Source organism: Tachyglossus aculeatus, chromosome 9 (assembly GCF_015852505.1).
Source record: "Tachyglossus aculeatus isolate mTacAcu1 chromosome 9, mTacAcu1.pri, whole genome shotgun sequence".
Classification (NCBI taxonomy): domain Eukaryota; kingdom Metazoa; phylum Chordata; class Mammalia; order Monotremata; family Tachyglossidae; genus Tachyglossus; species Tachyglossus aculeatus.
The window spans coordinates 48,196,006-48,210,252 of NC_052074.1; the positions used below are offsets into that span (position 1 = coordinate 48,196,006).

General features: G+C 43.8%; 1 protein-coding gene across 7 annotated transcripts in view; it reads right to left on the bottom strand.

Moving 5' to 3' along the window:
* RBMS1 (RNA binding motif single stranded interacting protein 1) overlaps positions 1 to 14,247 on the bottom strand; it is a 227,470-nt gene that overhangs the window by 34,041 nt on the left and 179,182 nt on the right. For all 7 annotated transcript variants that reach the window (XM_038751078.1, XM_038751076.1, XM_038751075.1 and 4 more), the window contains exons 5-6: positions 1,670 to 1,827; positions 249 to 328 (exon numbers count right to left, since the gene is read on the bottom strand). In XM_038751078.1, coding sequence (XP_038607006.1) covers positions 249 to 328; positions 1,670 to 1,827 — 238 coding nt within the window. The remainder of the gene's footprint in view (positions 1 to 248; positions 329 to 1,669; positions 1,828 to 14,247) is intronic.

Genomic DNA, 14,247 nt, shown 5'->3' on the forward strand with positions numbered 1-14,247 from the left:
TAAAAAGAGTTGCCGGGTACACAGTACAGTTAATATAAATCAGTAGAGACAGGGCAGTACATGTGTATTTCTGTTAAAATTAAAAAGAGATAGGTTATCTTGGAGTAAAAAAGGTTTGTGAGACTATCCGCCAATAAAAATTAAGAGTTTCAGTGGGGATCAAATCTCAACACTCTTGAAATAAGAACTCCACGAAACCAAAGCAGTACACAAAACACTGTCAGCATAAATTTTAGGTGAGGACATACCAGAAACTCCTGGTGGTGTCTTAATGAATTTTCCATTAAAATGACCGATAACAGCTTCGCATTTTTCAGTTGATTCCATCCTGTTATGCAAGAATAAATAAGTGAATAAATAAATGCATTTATTTAGGTTTCGTTGCCTAACGATTTTTTTCCCATTTGCCTCATGCACAACAATGCTCATTCTTGGTTTTTCTGGGTGCCAACAAAGAAATCGGAGTCAACCTTTCAATATAGCAGTAGGCTGTTTCCCCTTGCAATAAGCATCAGTTTCTTTCACTTTTTTGGATCAATGGGGGTGCTACCACTGCAAAAGTTAGTTTAGCTAACGGAGTTAGAATCATCACTCTAGAGTGAAGAGTGGAGCTACAGATCAGAACCATTGTTCAGGTTGATAGCTGAAGGAGGTAGCTTGGTTTACAGGAAAGAGTAGGACTCAAGGCCAGGGAAACCTAAATTATAATAATAATAATGGCATTTATTAAGTGCTTACTATGTGCAAAGCACTGTTCTAAGCGCTGGAGAGGTTACAAGGCAACCAGGTTGTCCCACAGGGCTCACAGTCTTCATCCCAGCTCAGCGACTGGCCTGCGTTGTGTGTGTGACCTTGGGCAAGTCCTTTAATCTCAAGACCTCCGTTTCCCCATCTGAAAAGTGGGGCTAAATCACATCTCTCTCCCCCTAACCTATAATTGATGTTTTGAGGACAAAAATGAAAACTGATGCTTCCTTTTAAATTCAAGGTACTATCTGAGAAAGAGAAAGGTGGAAGTCAAGGCTCCACGGGTCCTTCCTGCCCCAGTGACTCTTATGACAAGCTCTACAATTGATCACACCAATGGAATAAACTCATTATGACACATAAGAAGTAATCGGTTCCTTCTGATATTGATATTTTTTGATATTTTGAAACGCTTGGATTGAAGGGAATCCTTGCAGGGAAATTTTGCCCCAAAAGAATGCTTTTTATGTAACTGAACTGGACTCAGACTTGACTTAAAATGAGAGACAAACTTTCTTTTCCAGTTCAATGCTAGTAATTCTATTAAATACTAGGAGCTGATCATTTTCCCAATTACATCCCCAGAAGCTGACGGGCTAATAAACAGCACAATAATAATGGCATTTATTAAGCACTTACTCTGTGTCAAGCACCATTTGAAGCGCTGGGTCAGATACAAGTTAATCCGATTGGACACCGTCCCTGGCCCACAGTCTCCCTCAGCAGGAGGGAGAACAGGTATTGAATCCCCATTTTCCAGATGAGGAAACTGAGGCACAAGAAATGCAGTGACTTGCCCAAGGACACAGGGCAGGCAAAAGGCCGGGCCGGTATTAGAGCCCAGGTCTTCTAGCTCCTAGGCCTGGGCTTTTTCCACTAGGCTACAGAGCTCCCAACGTAACAGGACAATATAACACTTTACCTCGCAAAGCCAACTCCACGACTTGTACCGCTCGAATCACGCAGTATTCTCGTCGAGATAACTTGTCCGAAGGGTTTGAGCATATTCTCAAGTTCCTGCTCATCCATGGACAGTGGCAAATTGGATATATATAAGTTGGTTGGATCTTGTTCCTGTTGCTGCAATAGAATTAAGAATGGTTTAGTGACTTCCCAATAGACACCAGAGAAAAACAGACGACTCAAGGGACGCAATATGAGCATCGTGGTACGGCAGCTCAGCAGCCCTTTTTAGGCCCGCATTATCTTCCTCTTCATGAAGGAACTTGAAAAAGGTGAGAAAGTAGTGGGCAGGGAGCTTGTCTACCAACTCTGCTCTATTGTATTCAGCTCTTAGTACAGTGCTCTGCACACGGTGAGCACTCCACAAATACCACTGATGTTGATGTCCAACTCCATGCCTAGTGCCTGGAGGTGGGCCCTGTCGTTTCTGGCTAGCCAGCTGGGACTGACAGTACCTGGCAGTACCCTCTTTGGGGTTCTGGAAACTTAGTTACGAGTTTGACGGGGGAGGCTCGGAGGCTCACTTCTCTACCGTTCACCACAGTTTTGGAGAGCTCACCTCCTCCAGGAGGCCTTCCCAGACTGAGCCCCTTCCTTCCTCCCCCCCCTCCATCCCCCCCATCTTACCTCCTTCCCTTCCCCACAGCACCTGTATATATGTATAATATGTTTGTACATATTTATTACTCTATTTATTTATTTATTTATTTATTTATTTATTTTACTTGTACATATCTATTCTATTTATTTTATTTTGTTAGTATGTTTGGTTTCGTCTCCCCCCTTTTAGACTGTGAGCCCACTGTTGGGTAGGGACTGTCTCTATATGTTGCCAATTTGTACTTCCCAAGTGCTTAGTACAGTGCTCTGCACACAGTAGGCGCTCAATAAATACGATTGATTGATTGATTGATTGCAGGCCGGCGCTGCTGTTATTTTTAGGTGTGCCATTTCCATTAAGAGTTGAGACTTGGTAAGTACTGTTGACAGTTCAAACTCTGGAACCCCAGATACCAGTTTTAGATTTTTCACCTTGGGGGTCAGAGCTGGCTGTTGGACCCCAAAATTGTCTCCCCACAACTTGCCCCTAACTTTTTGATGAGCTAGAAAGAGGGAAGATAGACACACACACACACACCTGCCCCTCCCCACCCCCCACTCTTAAAAGAAGCACAAATCAGGAAAAAGATATTATGGGTGGAGAACCCTCAGGGAAAAATCAATCAATCAATCGTATTTACTGAGCGCTTACTGTGTGCAGAGCACTGGACTAAGCGCTTGGGAAGTACAAGTTGGCAACATATAAAGACAGTCCCTACCCAACAGTGGGCTCACTGTCTAAAAAGGGGAGACAAAGAACAAAACCAAACATACTAACAAAATAAAATAAAATAAAAATGGTGAATTCATGTAGTAGGGAATGAGAATTCGTGGTACAAATGATCTCAGATAATCTTTTTTTTTCCCCTTTGCAATAGAAGCATGAGCATAAATCAAAGACATAAAAACAGATCTGGGAGTCTGTAACTATATGAATATTCATTACAGTGCAGTGTTCTAAACCATCAGGGAGAAGCTCACATTACAAGAGCAAACTATATATTTTTTTTTAAACAAATTCATGTTTTCCCACTACGGCACAGACTAGGAAAGCTTTAATGATTTTGGAATTAGCTTATTCTTTGGTCTTATTAGATCATTCTATTTTCCTACATTGGACCAGGCAGGTTTACAGTCTTTGCTTAAATAAGTAATATCTGTAAGACCTCTAATTGAAATTTTAGCCTTGGGCAACACAAACATCACACGTCTAATAGCATTTTGGCACTCTGCAATATGGGGTGCTTTTTGAAAACAATGAAAAATGTTATTCTGAATATCTTACACGTTCAGGTTTAGATATCACTTTCATGTTGATCTCAGTCCAAGTTAAGTGAAACTTCACTGTAGATCTTTTGGAAATTGGAGAAGCGGGATTCTAAGCTGCCAATGCATTATGACCAGTAGGTACATCCATAGTCAAACCTACCAAAACCAACACTTTTTCTCTTTAAATGGTACCTGTTAAGTGCTTACTATGTGTCAGGCAGTGTATTAAGGGCTGGGGTAGACTGTGAGCCCACTTTTAGACTGTGAGCCCACTGTTGGGTAGGGACTGTCTCTATATGTTGCCAATTTGTACTTCCCAAGCGCTTAGTACAGTGCTCTGCACATAGTAAGCGCTCAATAAATACGACTGATGATGATGATGGGGTAGATACAAGCAAATCAGGTTGGACAGAGTCCCTGTCCCACATGGGGCTCACAGGTAACTGAGGCACAGAGAAGTTAAGTGACTTGCCCAAAGTCACCCAGAAGACAACTGGTGGAGCCGGAATTAAAACCCAGGTCCTTCTCACCCGTTCTCTTTGCACAAAGCCATGCTGCTTAGCACCTGACCCCCATTCCTTATAGTGTATCATTTTTGCGCTTATTTGAGGACTCACAATATTACAACAATTAGCTTACATGAGTTTCAAAGCACCTCCTGCTAAAGCTGCTGACATCTGAAACTGCTGGCTGGGGAGTGCATTCTGCAGCTATATTTACTTTTAAAAAAAGGAGGGGAAGTGAGGATGGACAAATACAGAAACAAGAAAGAAACTAGCTCTCGAACGATTAAATGCAATATGGTATTTTTCAGCTCTTTCTACCAAACAACCTATCCTATTTGGGATTTCCGACTCAAAGTTCTATTTAAATATAGACAGACAAAATACTTTTTTTTTAAAAGCAAAATGCTAAATCACCCTGCAAGGCAAAACTGAATTCCTTTAGGATTCCATAATATATCAGGATAATCACAGTAAGACCCAGGCAGAGCATTTTCTTTCTGGGCATAAATACAATTCTGGAGAAGAGGAGATAACTCTTCTAGAAATCGTCTAATTGGTTAACCGACTCTACTGGCCTTTGAGGAAAGGTCCCCTCCTCACCTTCAAGACGGCAGTGTCTCTAAAACTACAAAAGAATGGAAACTAAAATCCTAGGCACCCCTATGGATGGTTTTCACCTGGCAGCACAAATCACTTTAATCCACTGGACCATCCATGCAGTGTAAATTTCCAGAGCAAGGATGAGAACTTATTACCAAAGCTAAATGATGGAGGATTTTCTAAGTAGCGCACTTATGGCTGCCCACTTCCTTCCATGCCCCCTTTCACTATTTTCACCATGCACCTCCATGCCCACACGGAGCCACGTTTCCTAAATGAGTTCACTCTCTTGAACTTCCTGGGCGGCCACGCATAAAATGGGCAATCCCGTTTCCCGGGTACGCAAAGGGGTCAATAGCTTCTTAACTACAGAACTCGACTCGGCAACTTCCTACACAAGTAGGAAAGTGGTAATGAGAGGTCCTACATAGCATAAGGCTCTCTCAGTCATCATCTGAAAGAAATTAACAAAAACCTTTCTGTGCGTGTGGAACCGTTCCCTAAAATGTAAGAAATGAATTTGGCAGAGTGATCAGACATCTGTTTTCTCTTGCACTGAATAGGGTCACCAACCAACAGATAGCCATTTACGACCATGTGACTTGCACGTTGCTCACGGTATGGAAGAACCCTGACTTGCGGGATAAGGATCTTTGCTTATCGGTTCACGTGTATTTATTCATTCAATCGTATTTATTGAGTGCTTACTGTGTGCAGAGCACTGTACTAAGCGCTTAGGAAGTACAAGTTGGCAACATATAGAGATGGTCCCTACCCAACAACGGGCGCACAGTCTAGAAGGGGGAGACAAACAACAAAACAAAATATATTAACAAAATAAAATAAATAGAATAGTAAATATGTACAAGTAAAATAAATACAGTAATAAATCTGTACAAACATATATACAGGTGGTGTGGGGAGGGGAAGGAGACAGGGTGGGGGGATGGGGACGAGGAGAGGAAAAGGGGGGCTCAGTCCGGAAAGGCCTCCTGGAGGAGGTGAGCTCTCAGTAGGGCTTTGAGGGGAGGAAGAGAACTAGCTTGGCCGATGTGTGGAGGGAGGGCATTCCTGGCCTGGGGGAGGACGTGGGCCGGGGGTCGATGGCGGGACAGGCGAGAACGAGGCACGGTGAGGAGGTTAGCGGCAGAGGAACGGAGGGTGCGGGCTGGGCTGTAGAAAGAGAGAAGGGAGGTGAGGTAGGAGGGGGCGAGGTGATGGGGAGACTTGAAGATGAGAGTGAGGAGTTTTTGCTTGATGCTTAGGTTGACTGGTAGCCACTGGAGATTTTTGGGGAGAGGACTAACATACCCAGAGCGTTTCTGCACAAAGATGATCCAGGCAGCAGCGTGAAGTACAGACTGAAGTGGGGAGAGAAAGGAGGATGGGAGATCAGAGAGGAGGCTGATGCAGTAATCCAGTTGGGATAGGATAAGAGATTGAACCAGCAAGGTAGCAGTTTGGATGAAGAGGAAAGGGCCGATCTTGGCGATGTTGCGGAGGTGAGACCAGCAGGTTTTGGTGACAGATTGGATGTGAGGGGTGAACGAGAGGGCAGAGTCGAGCTTGAGACTCTGGGCTTCCGGGCTTGAGAGACGGGAAGGATGGTAGTGCTAGTGCCGTCAACAGTGATGGGAAAGTCAGGGATAGGGCAGGGTTTGGGAGGGAAGATAAGGAGTTCAGTCTTGGACATAATTGAGTTTTAGATGGCGGGCAGACATCCAGATGGAGGTGTCCTGAAGGCAGGAGGAGACCTGAGCCTGAAGGGAGGGAGAGAGAGCAGGGGCAGAGATGTAGATTTGGGTGTCATCAGCGTAGAGGTGATAGTTGAAGCCGTGGCAGCGAATGAGTTCACCAAGGGAGTGAGTGTAGATAGAAAACAGAAGGGGACCGAGAACTGACCCTTGAGGAACCCCTACAGTAAGGGGATGGGACGGGGAGGAGGAGCCTGCAAAGGAGACTGAGAATGAACAGCCAGAGAGATAGGAGGAGAACCAGGAGAGGACGGAGTCTGTGAAGCCAAGGTTGGATAGCGTGTTGAGGAGAAGGGGGTCGTCCACAGTGTCGAAGGCAGCTGAGAAGTCGAGGACGATTAGGATAGAGTAGGAGCCGTTGGATTTGGCAAGTAGGAGGTCATTGGTGACCTTTGAGAGGGCAGTTTTGGTGCAGTGTAGGGGACGGAAGCCAGATTGGAGGGGGTCGAGGAGAAAGTTGGCATTGAGGAATTTGAGGCAGTGGGTGTACATGACTTGTTCAAGGAGTTTGGAAAGGAATGGTAGGAGGGAGATAGGGTGATAATTAGAAGGGGAGGTGGGGTCAAGAGAGGGTTTTTTTAGGATGGGGGAGATGTGGGAATGTTTGAAGACAGAGGAGAAGGAACCAGTGAAGAGTGAGCGGTTGAAGATGGAAGTTAAGGAGGGGAGGAGGGAAGGGGCGAGAGATTTCATAAGATGAGAGGGAATGGGGTCAGAAGCACAGGTGGCTGGAGTAGCACTTGAGAGGAGATCTCATCTGAAGATAATGCTGGGAAGGATGGGAGAGTAAAGGAGAGGGTTGAGAGCAGGGGGGCTGGAAAAGGGGGAGGTGTGACTTTGGGGAGCTCAGACTTGATGGAGTTAATTTACTAATGAAGTAGGAGGCCAGATCGTTGAGGGTGAGGGATGGAGGCGGGGGAGGAACAGAGAGCCTGAGAAGGGAGTTAAGTGTACGGAAGAGCTGACGGGGATGATGGGCATGGGTGTCAATAAGGGAGGAGAAATAGTTTTGTCTGGCAGAGGAGAGGGCAGAGTTAAGGCAGGGAAGGATAAACTTGAAGTGAACGAAGTTGGCTTGGTGTTTAGACTTTCGCCAGCAGCATTCAGCAGCTCGAGCGAAGGAGGCAGACAGTGGCAGTGGGAGGGAAATAGCTGGGTGGGAGAGGGGAAGGGGAAGGTGAGGAATGGGAATGGCAGTTGGGAGCAGGGGAATTGATAGTTCATGGTGAGGTCAGCAAGGTAAATGACAGCACAGTGGGAGGTTAACAATTAAAATGCAGTAGCAATAACGCAGTAGCAGTAAGTAGGTGACATCACAGAGGGTAGTTAACAATTAACATGCTATGGCAATAATAAAAGAAGCAGATGATATCACAGAGAATAGATAACAATTACCATGTGATGGCAAAAAAGAAGCAGATGTTGACATCACAGACAGCAGTTAACAATTAACATTCGATGGAGACAATAAAATAAGCAGATGATGACATCAGAGAGCAGTTAACTAACATGCAGATGCGACCATAAAATGGGCAGATGATGCTCAAAGCAGAAGGATGAATTATCCATAGGTCAGTCAAATCAGATCAAAGAGGTTAATGGCAAGCAGAGTCCGGGGACTCTTGGCAAAATTGTCTCGGAGGTGGAGGAGGATGGAGTCCTACAGATGGCAGTTCTGGAGAGGGCAGACTCTGCCACCACAAATGGGCTGTATCAAAACCTAATTATCGCCCATGGCTTACTCAGCAATAATTTGCCAAGATTGTACAGCCTTTAAGAAGCTCATGGGCCCCAGTGCCTAAGAGATATGATCAATGCCATTTCAGGTTTGTGCCTAGCGTTCCAGGAGAGAGAACATTGGTATATTAGCTTAAGAGTTATTTTTGCATCCAGCCCAGCTCAAAGATCAGTGAACAAAGAGAGGAAGAGTACGTTAAGGCAAGTTTTACCTTTGAAAATTGAAGATATGACCAATGTTGTGACTAGACTGAGGTGATTTTTTTCACCTTACCAGCCCAGTTGATACTTGTATTGCCTGAAAGGGCACCTCAGAAGGACACCTGGGAATTCCAGAAGGTGGACCCTCTGGCCCCTTCCCCCCGTTTTCATCCAGACAAGCAGGTAGGCAGGCCTAGAAGCAAAACAGTGCAGCCAAGAGGGAAGAGCACAGGCCTGGCAATCAGAGCACCTGGTCCTAATCCCAGCTCTGCCACTTGCCTGCCGTGTGACCCTGGGCAAGTCACTTACTTCTCTGTGCCTCAGGTTCCTCACCTGTAAAATGGGGCTTCAGTACATTTTCTCCCTCCTACTTAGATTGTGAGTTCCACGTGGAACAGAAACTGTGTCTAATGTGATTCTCTTGTATCTAATCCAGCGCTCGTTACAGTCGGGGCACATAGTAAGTGCTTAACAAATACCACAATTATTATTTTTAAGAAGGTAGGACTGCTCAGATCACAATAGATGTGTTCCATACCCTGACCACTCTGGGCCTGACTTCTAATCTAAAGGTGACAAAGTTACTTTAGAGGAACAAAACTCCCATCAAATCTGTCTCCAGGCACATATAGCCTCATCTGGATATATACCAGGAAGGACTATCAAATTACTAAAAATCAATCAAATATTTGGTCAAAGCTTCCTAATTTTCTAACAAGCCCAAAAGTGTGTAACATAATAACAAAAAAACAACCAAATCCCCCAAACCTCACTCACCCCACCCCCCAAAACCTGGTTTTCTTTAGTCCCCCTTTTTGACAGACAGGACATAGTCTCATTTGGAAGATGAGTAATGATGTTTTAATTGAAAAGACTGGTCCCTGAAGATAGTTTTGTGAAAAAACTATGATAGGCACATTAGGTACATTACTTGTTCTAGACTTCCATGAGTTTTTATTTATATATATATTATATATATATATATATATATATATATATATATTTAATTTATCTGTGGATCTGGTGGCACTAGGTACCATGACAACCAACCTTTAAATGTACTTCTTTCGGAAGGAATATCAACCAACTTAATTCTCCAGAATGCTACTTTGGTGCAGCTCTTACCAAGAAAATAGTTGAGCCTCCAAAACAAAATTAGTTTATAGTCCCCCAGAGCCACTCAGCTGAAACAATTTTGTTCTGCAGCAAGACTACATAGTTCCCATCTCTTTGCTTAATCATTAACCTGCTCTTAAAAACATGAAAATAGCGGGTGGTTTAATGGTTACCCAAAACTTAAACAACATTGCTACTTTCCACTAAACTAGGAATATTACACCTTACATATATTACCATAAAGGTGAAAATGATCTATTAGACCTGAAAAGATAACTTTTCAGTTTGATACAAGCTTGTGCTACATGAGAAAAAGTCATGTGCATCACTCTGTTTTACTAGGTCTTTTGGGGACCCGTAATGCTCTTTTATCTCCTGCTGACGAGGTTGTGGTAATCGGTTAATTAGGCTTTCCTTGGTGGGGTTTCAGAAGCTGCTTCTGCTCCAATAGAACTTTCCTTCTCACTTCTGGTGACAAGAGAATTGAAAACTTGGCCCACCTTGTCCTGCCGGACGCAGAGAGCAGGAGGAGGAATCCAGGCAACTCCTCTCTACAACCAGTCTTGGCTCCTCTCTGCAGCTCATGCCAAAGGGTCGTTTTTGAGCCACTGAGTTATCCTAGTTCCTTCTGGGCCACTGACTCAAGAGTTTCATCAAACTGTGTACTGGAAATACATACACACTGGAAAACTTTCCAAAGCTACTCTACCAAAATTCCCATTTCAAAATGCTCAGTAGAGCACTGGAAAATGCATCATGTGAGGGAGCTTCATATGAAGAACTCCAAGTTTCAATAGGAAGAAAAGGAGCAATGTTTCTGCATGACAATGGTCCTGACTTATCTTTGGGGTTTGTGTCTCCAAATTAGCTGAACAATATCAACACACTCAGGTTAGGTCTCCCAAGGGACTGAGGCAATTATGTGGATAATTTAGGCAAAAATCCCCAAGCTCCATTTTCACTTGAATTCTCTGGACGACTTGTCTTACTCTTGCATTTTGCTCAGAAATGGAGACCTGGCCTAGGACATGTCAGAGGTCACAGGCCCTCATTTCCCCTCAGTGTTGTCTATGGACTTGAATGTGTACCCACCCCAACCATAGCACTTATGTACATTTCTTTGTACGCTGCAACTTATTTTAATGTCTGTCTCCCCCTGTAGAGTATAAATTCCTTGTGGGCAGGGGCCTATCTATTTTCTGCACACAGTAAGAGCTCAATAAATACCATCGATTCTGGGTCACTATGAACATCAATAGTGAATGCCTGCTTATGTACAGAGTACTGAGATGGTAGTTAAGGAATTTACAAAAGGAAAAAAAAGTATTAAATTGTCAACTCCAACACAGGAAGAGTATCTTCTACTTTTATACCATGCTTCCAAGTGCTAAGTACAGTGTTTGAATAGACTAGGCTCTGAAAATATACTGCAAAAAGCACTGTGGCCACTGAACACAGGCTTGGGAGTCTGAAGGATCTGGGTTCTAATTCCTGCTCCACTGACAGTCTGCTATGTGAGCTTGGGCAAGCCGCTTGATTTCTCTGTGCCTCAGTTACCTCATCTATAAAACGGGGATTAAGACTAGGAGCCCCATGTGGGACATGGACTATGCCCAGCCTAATCAGTTCGTATCTACCTAAGCACCGAGTACAGTGCCTGGCACACAAGTAAGTTCTTAACGAATACCATTTTTTAAAAAAAGGCACTCTCTGCCCTTGAGGATTTTATAATCCAGAAGGAAAAGACAAAGGATGTAAAGCAACAAATAAGACAGTTGAGTCAGAAGTGACAGAAGTAGGAAGCAAGTGAATAACCTGGGAAGTCACCCCAGAGGGTTGCCCACTGATTGGGGCTATCTTCAGCTTCTGAAGGAAGCTGAGGACCACCCCCAACAATGAAATCTCCAAAGCACAGACAACTAAAGGGGTCCACAGAGGGTCTCCTGAGGCTTGCAGTGTCCTCCCCCTCTGCCACCCAACACTAAAGAGACAGCCGGCCATTCCACCTTAGAACACCGCAAGGTTCAGACAGATCATAACTAAGTACTATTAGGTGGGAGTGGGGAGGCTCTGCTCTATACACAGTTTTTACTTATTTGAATACTGGAATTTTTGATTGCTGTCCTCCAACTTGCTCTGTTCTTAATATGTTCTTAGTGTTCTTGTATCTGACCTCTCCCCACTGAGATTATAAACTGCTTCAGGAACAGAGACCTCACTTAGTACCATGTTTCTACCCATAGTAAGTGCTTAATTTGACTGTATGGTCTTTAAGAACACAGAACATGCGTCTCTTTTCTGTTGAAGTCTCCCAGTGCCGAGCATGCGGCTTCACACGTAGTAGGTAGTCAATGAATACCTTTGATTAATAAATGGTAGCAAAGGTAATAAATTGACAGATTACACACACACGACCGCTGAAGTGTCTAATAGAATGGTGAGACCAGGAGGGTGAATGCCTGCTATAGATGACTCTAAGAGGGCTTTGAAGGTGGTCAGTATGTTTTTAGGGAAGGCGTTCCAGGGAGGAAGAAAGGCATTAGCAAACTGTCATAGATGGGACGGTTCAAAATTCAAGAAAGCTGGGAGCTTGTTTGAAAGAAGTGCTTGAACTGAGGTACTGAAGGAGTGAGAATGGATATGTAAAAGGGAGTCCTGCTGATAGAGACCCTGCAAGGCAATAGTTAAGAGAAGAGCCCAGACTGGGAAGTGGAAGATCTGGATGCTAATCTCAGCTCTGTCTCTTGTCTGCTGCGTGGCCTGGTGCTAGTCACTGTGCCTCAGTTTCCTCATGTGTACTCTCCCCCTTGGATTGTGAACCCCAGGTGGGTCACGAACTGCATCCGACCTGCTTATACTGTCTCTACCCCCACGCAAAGTACCATGCTTGGCATATAGCAAGCACTTAACAAATATCACAATTATTAGTAGTATTATTGTTTAATGTGAGATACAAGAAGCCGCCAGAGGTTTTTGTTTGCATTTTTTTTGAAGGGGAGGGTGATTTGTTCCAACTGGTATTTTGGAGGAGCTAGTTGTAGCTGCTCATGAAAACATGTGAATCAAGCCTGCTGTGGAGCGAAGGAAAAAGGGTACATCTTTTACAATGGATGAGAGGAAGGCAAGAAGTCTTCGGCTTATGGTTTTCACCCAGAACCCCCTAACAATATGAATTGCATGGTTCTCAATTTATCCACGCAAGATGAAGGACTTGACTTCCCTCTACTGGAATTCAAAGCTGTGGTTCCAGGGAGTCTAGGTATTTAAACCACTAAGCCATTCCCCTCTGGCACTGAAAATATTCTTTGTTATTTTAATGATGGGATTTTTTTTTTAAGTTAGTTCCAGGATACTCCATTTTATTCCTTGCTGAGGTGATCTAAAAAGACTCAGCATGGGCAGGTCTCGGCAGACCTCTATGCACCCCTGAATTTAGTCACTGATGATGAAGGCAGAAACCACTATTATTTCCTTGCCGCCTTTTCCCATTTAATAAGTCATTTAACAGAAAACCTGGATAATTCTCACTGTCAATCCACAGGATGAAAGATATTTCAAGTGCATGGCTGACATGAAATATCATCAGTCAGTCCGTATTATGCATAGCTCTGTGAGAATATACTGTTAATAATTGCTCCTTCAGCCTAGTTTAGATCCATTTCATGGAACCACGATGAAGTTAAGATACCCACATTTGAGCTACTACATATGCTTCTAAAACTAAGAGAAAAATTCTGCAAAGTGTTGCCTTCTAAAAATACCACTTTTGAACCCATATTATGTACACAGCACTTACGTCTTGCCAATTTTCAGTCCTGAAAAGTTTTATGGACAAGTTTTAAAATCCCAGATGTTTATGTGAAAAACATTCCTGGAAATTACTTAGAAATCCATTTCCAGCAACTGCTGTGAAATACCAGTTTTGGTGCAAGATAATCCAGTATTTAAGGGTTGTATTCAGGCACAGTATGCACTAAATCCACTAAATCAACAAAAATAAGTTTTACAAATCTACTTTTGAATCAGGGTTAAGAATGAACTGAAGAGTGATCAGGTCAGATCCTGCCATGGGAAGAAAGTTATTACCAGAGGTCTGATAAATCTTGTGGGAGCAGCAGAATTTATCAATGTCTTAAAATAAGGGATTCCACACTACATACATTAATGTGCAGCTACTGTGGTGCCTGTGTAAGAATTTCACCCCCAACATCACCTGGACCAGAGTACCTGGCTTGAGTTAAGGGAATAGTCTGCTGTGCTTTCTTTTCAGCCTGCTCAACCCAGGGTCCCGAACCCTGACAGATTCAGACGGTTCCCTGGCACTGCCACCACAGCCAGTTGATTCATATAATAATTGATAATGATAATAATAATAATAATGATTATGGTATTTGTTAAGTACCTGTCCTTACTGCTGGGGCAGGTACAAGGTAATCGGGCTATACACAGATCGTGTCCCACAGAGGGTTTACATTCTTAATCCCCATTTTACAAGGTAACTGAGGCACAGAGAAGTTAAGTGACTTGTTCAAGGTCACACCGCAGAAAGTGGCAGAGGCAGGAATAGAACCCAGGTCCTTCTGACTCCCCAGGCCTGTGCTCTATCCACTAGACCATGCTACTGCTCGGGCACAGCCGCTGGAGCAGTAGAGCCCAGGCTGAACCCTGTGCAGGCTTCACAGATTGAACCTAGCTGGACCCCATATTCCCTCTCCACTTTCTCCTGCCTGCCCACTTTGGGGATCACCAATTAC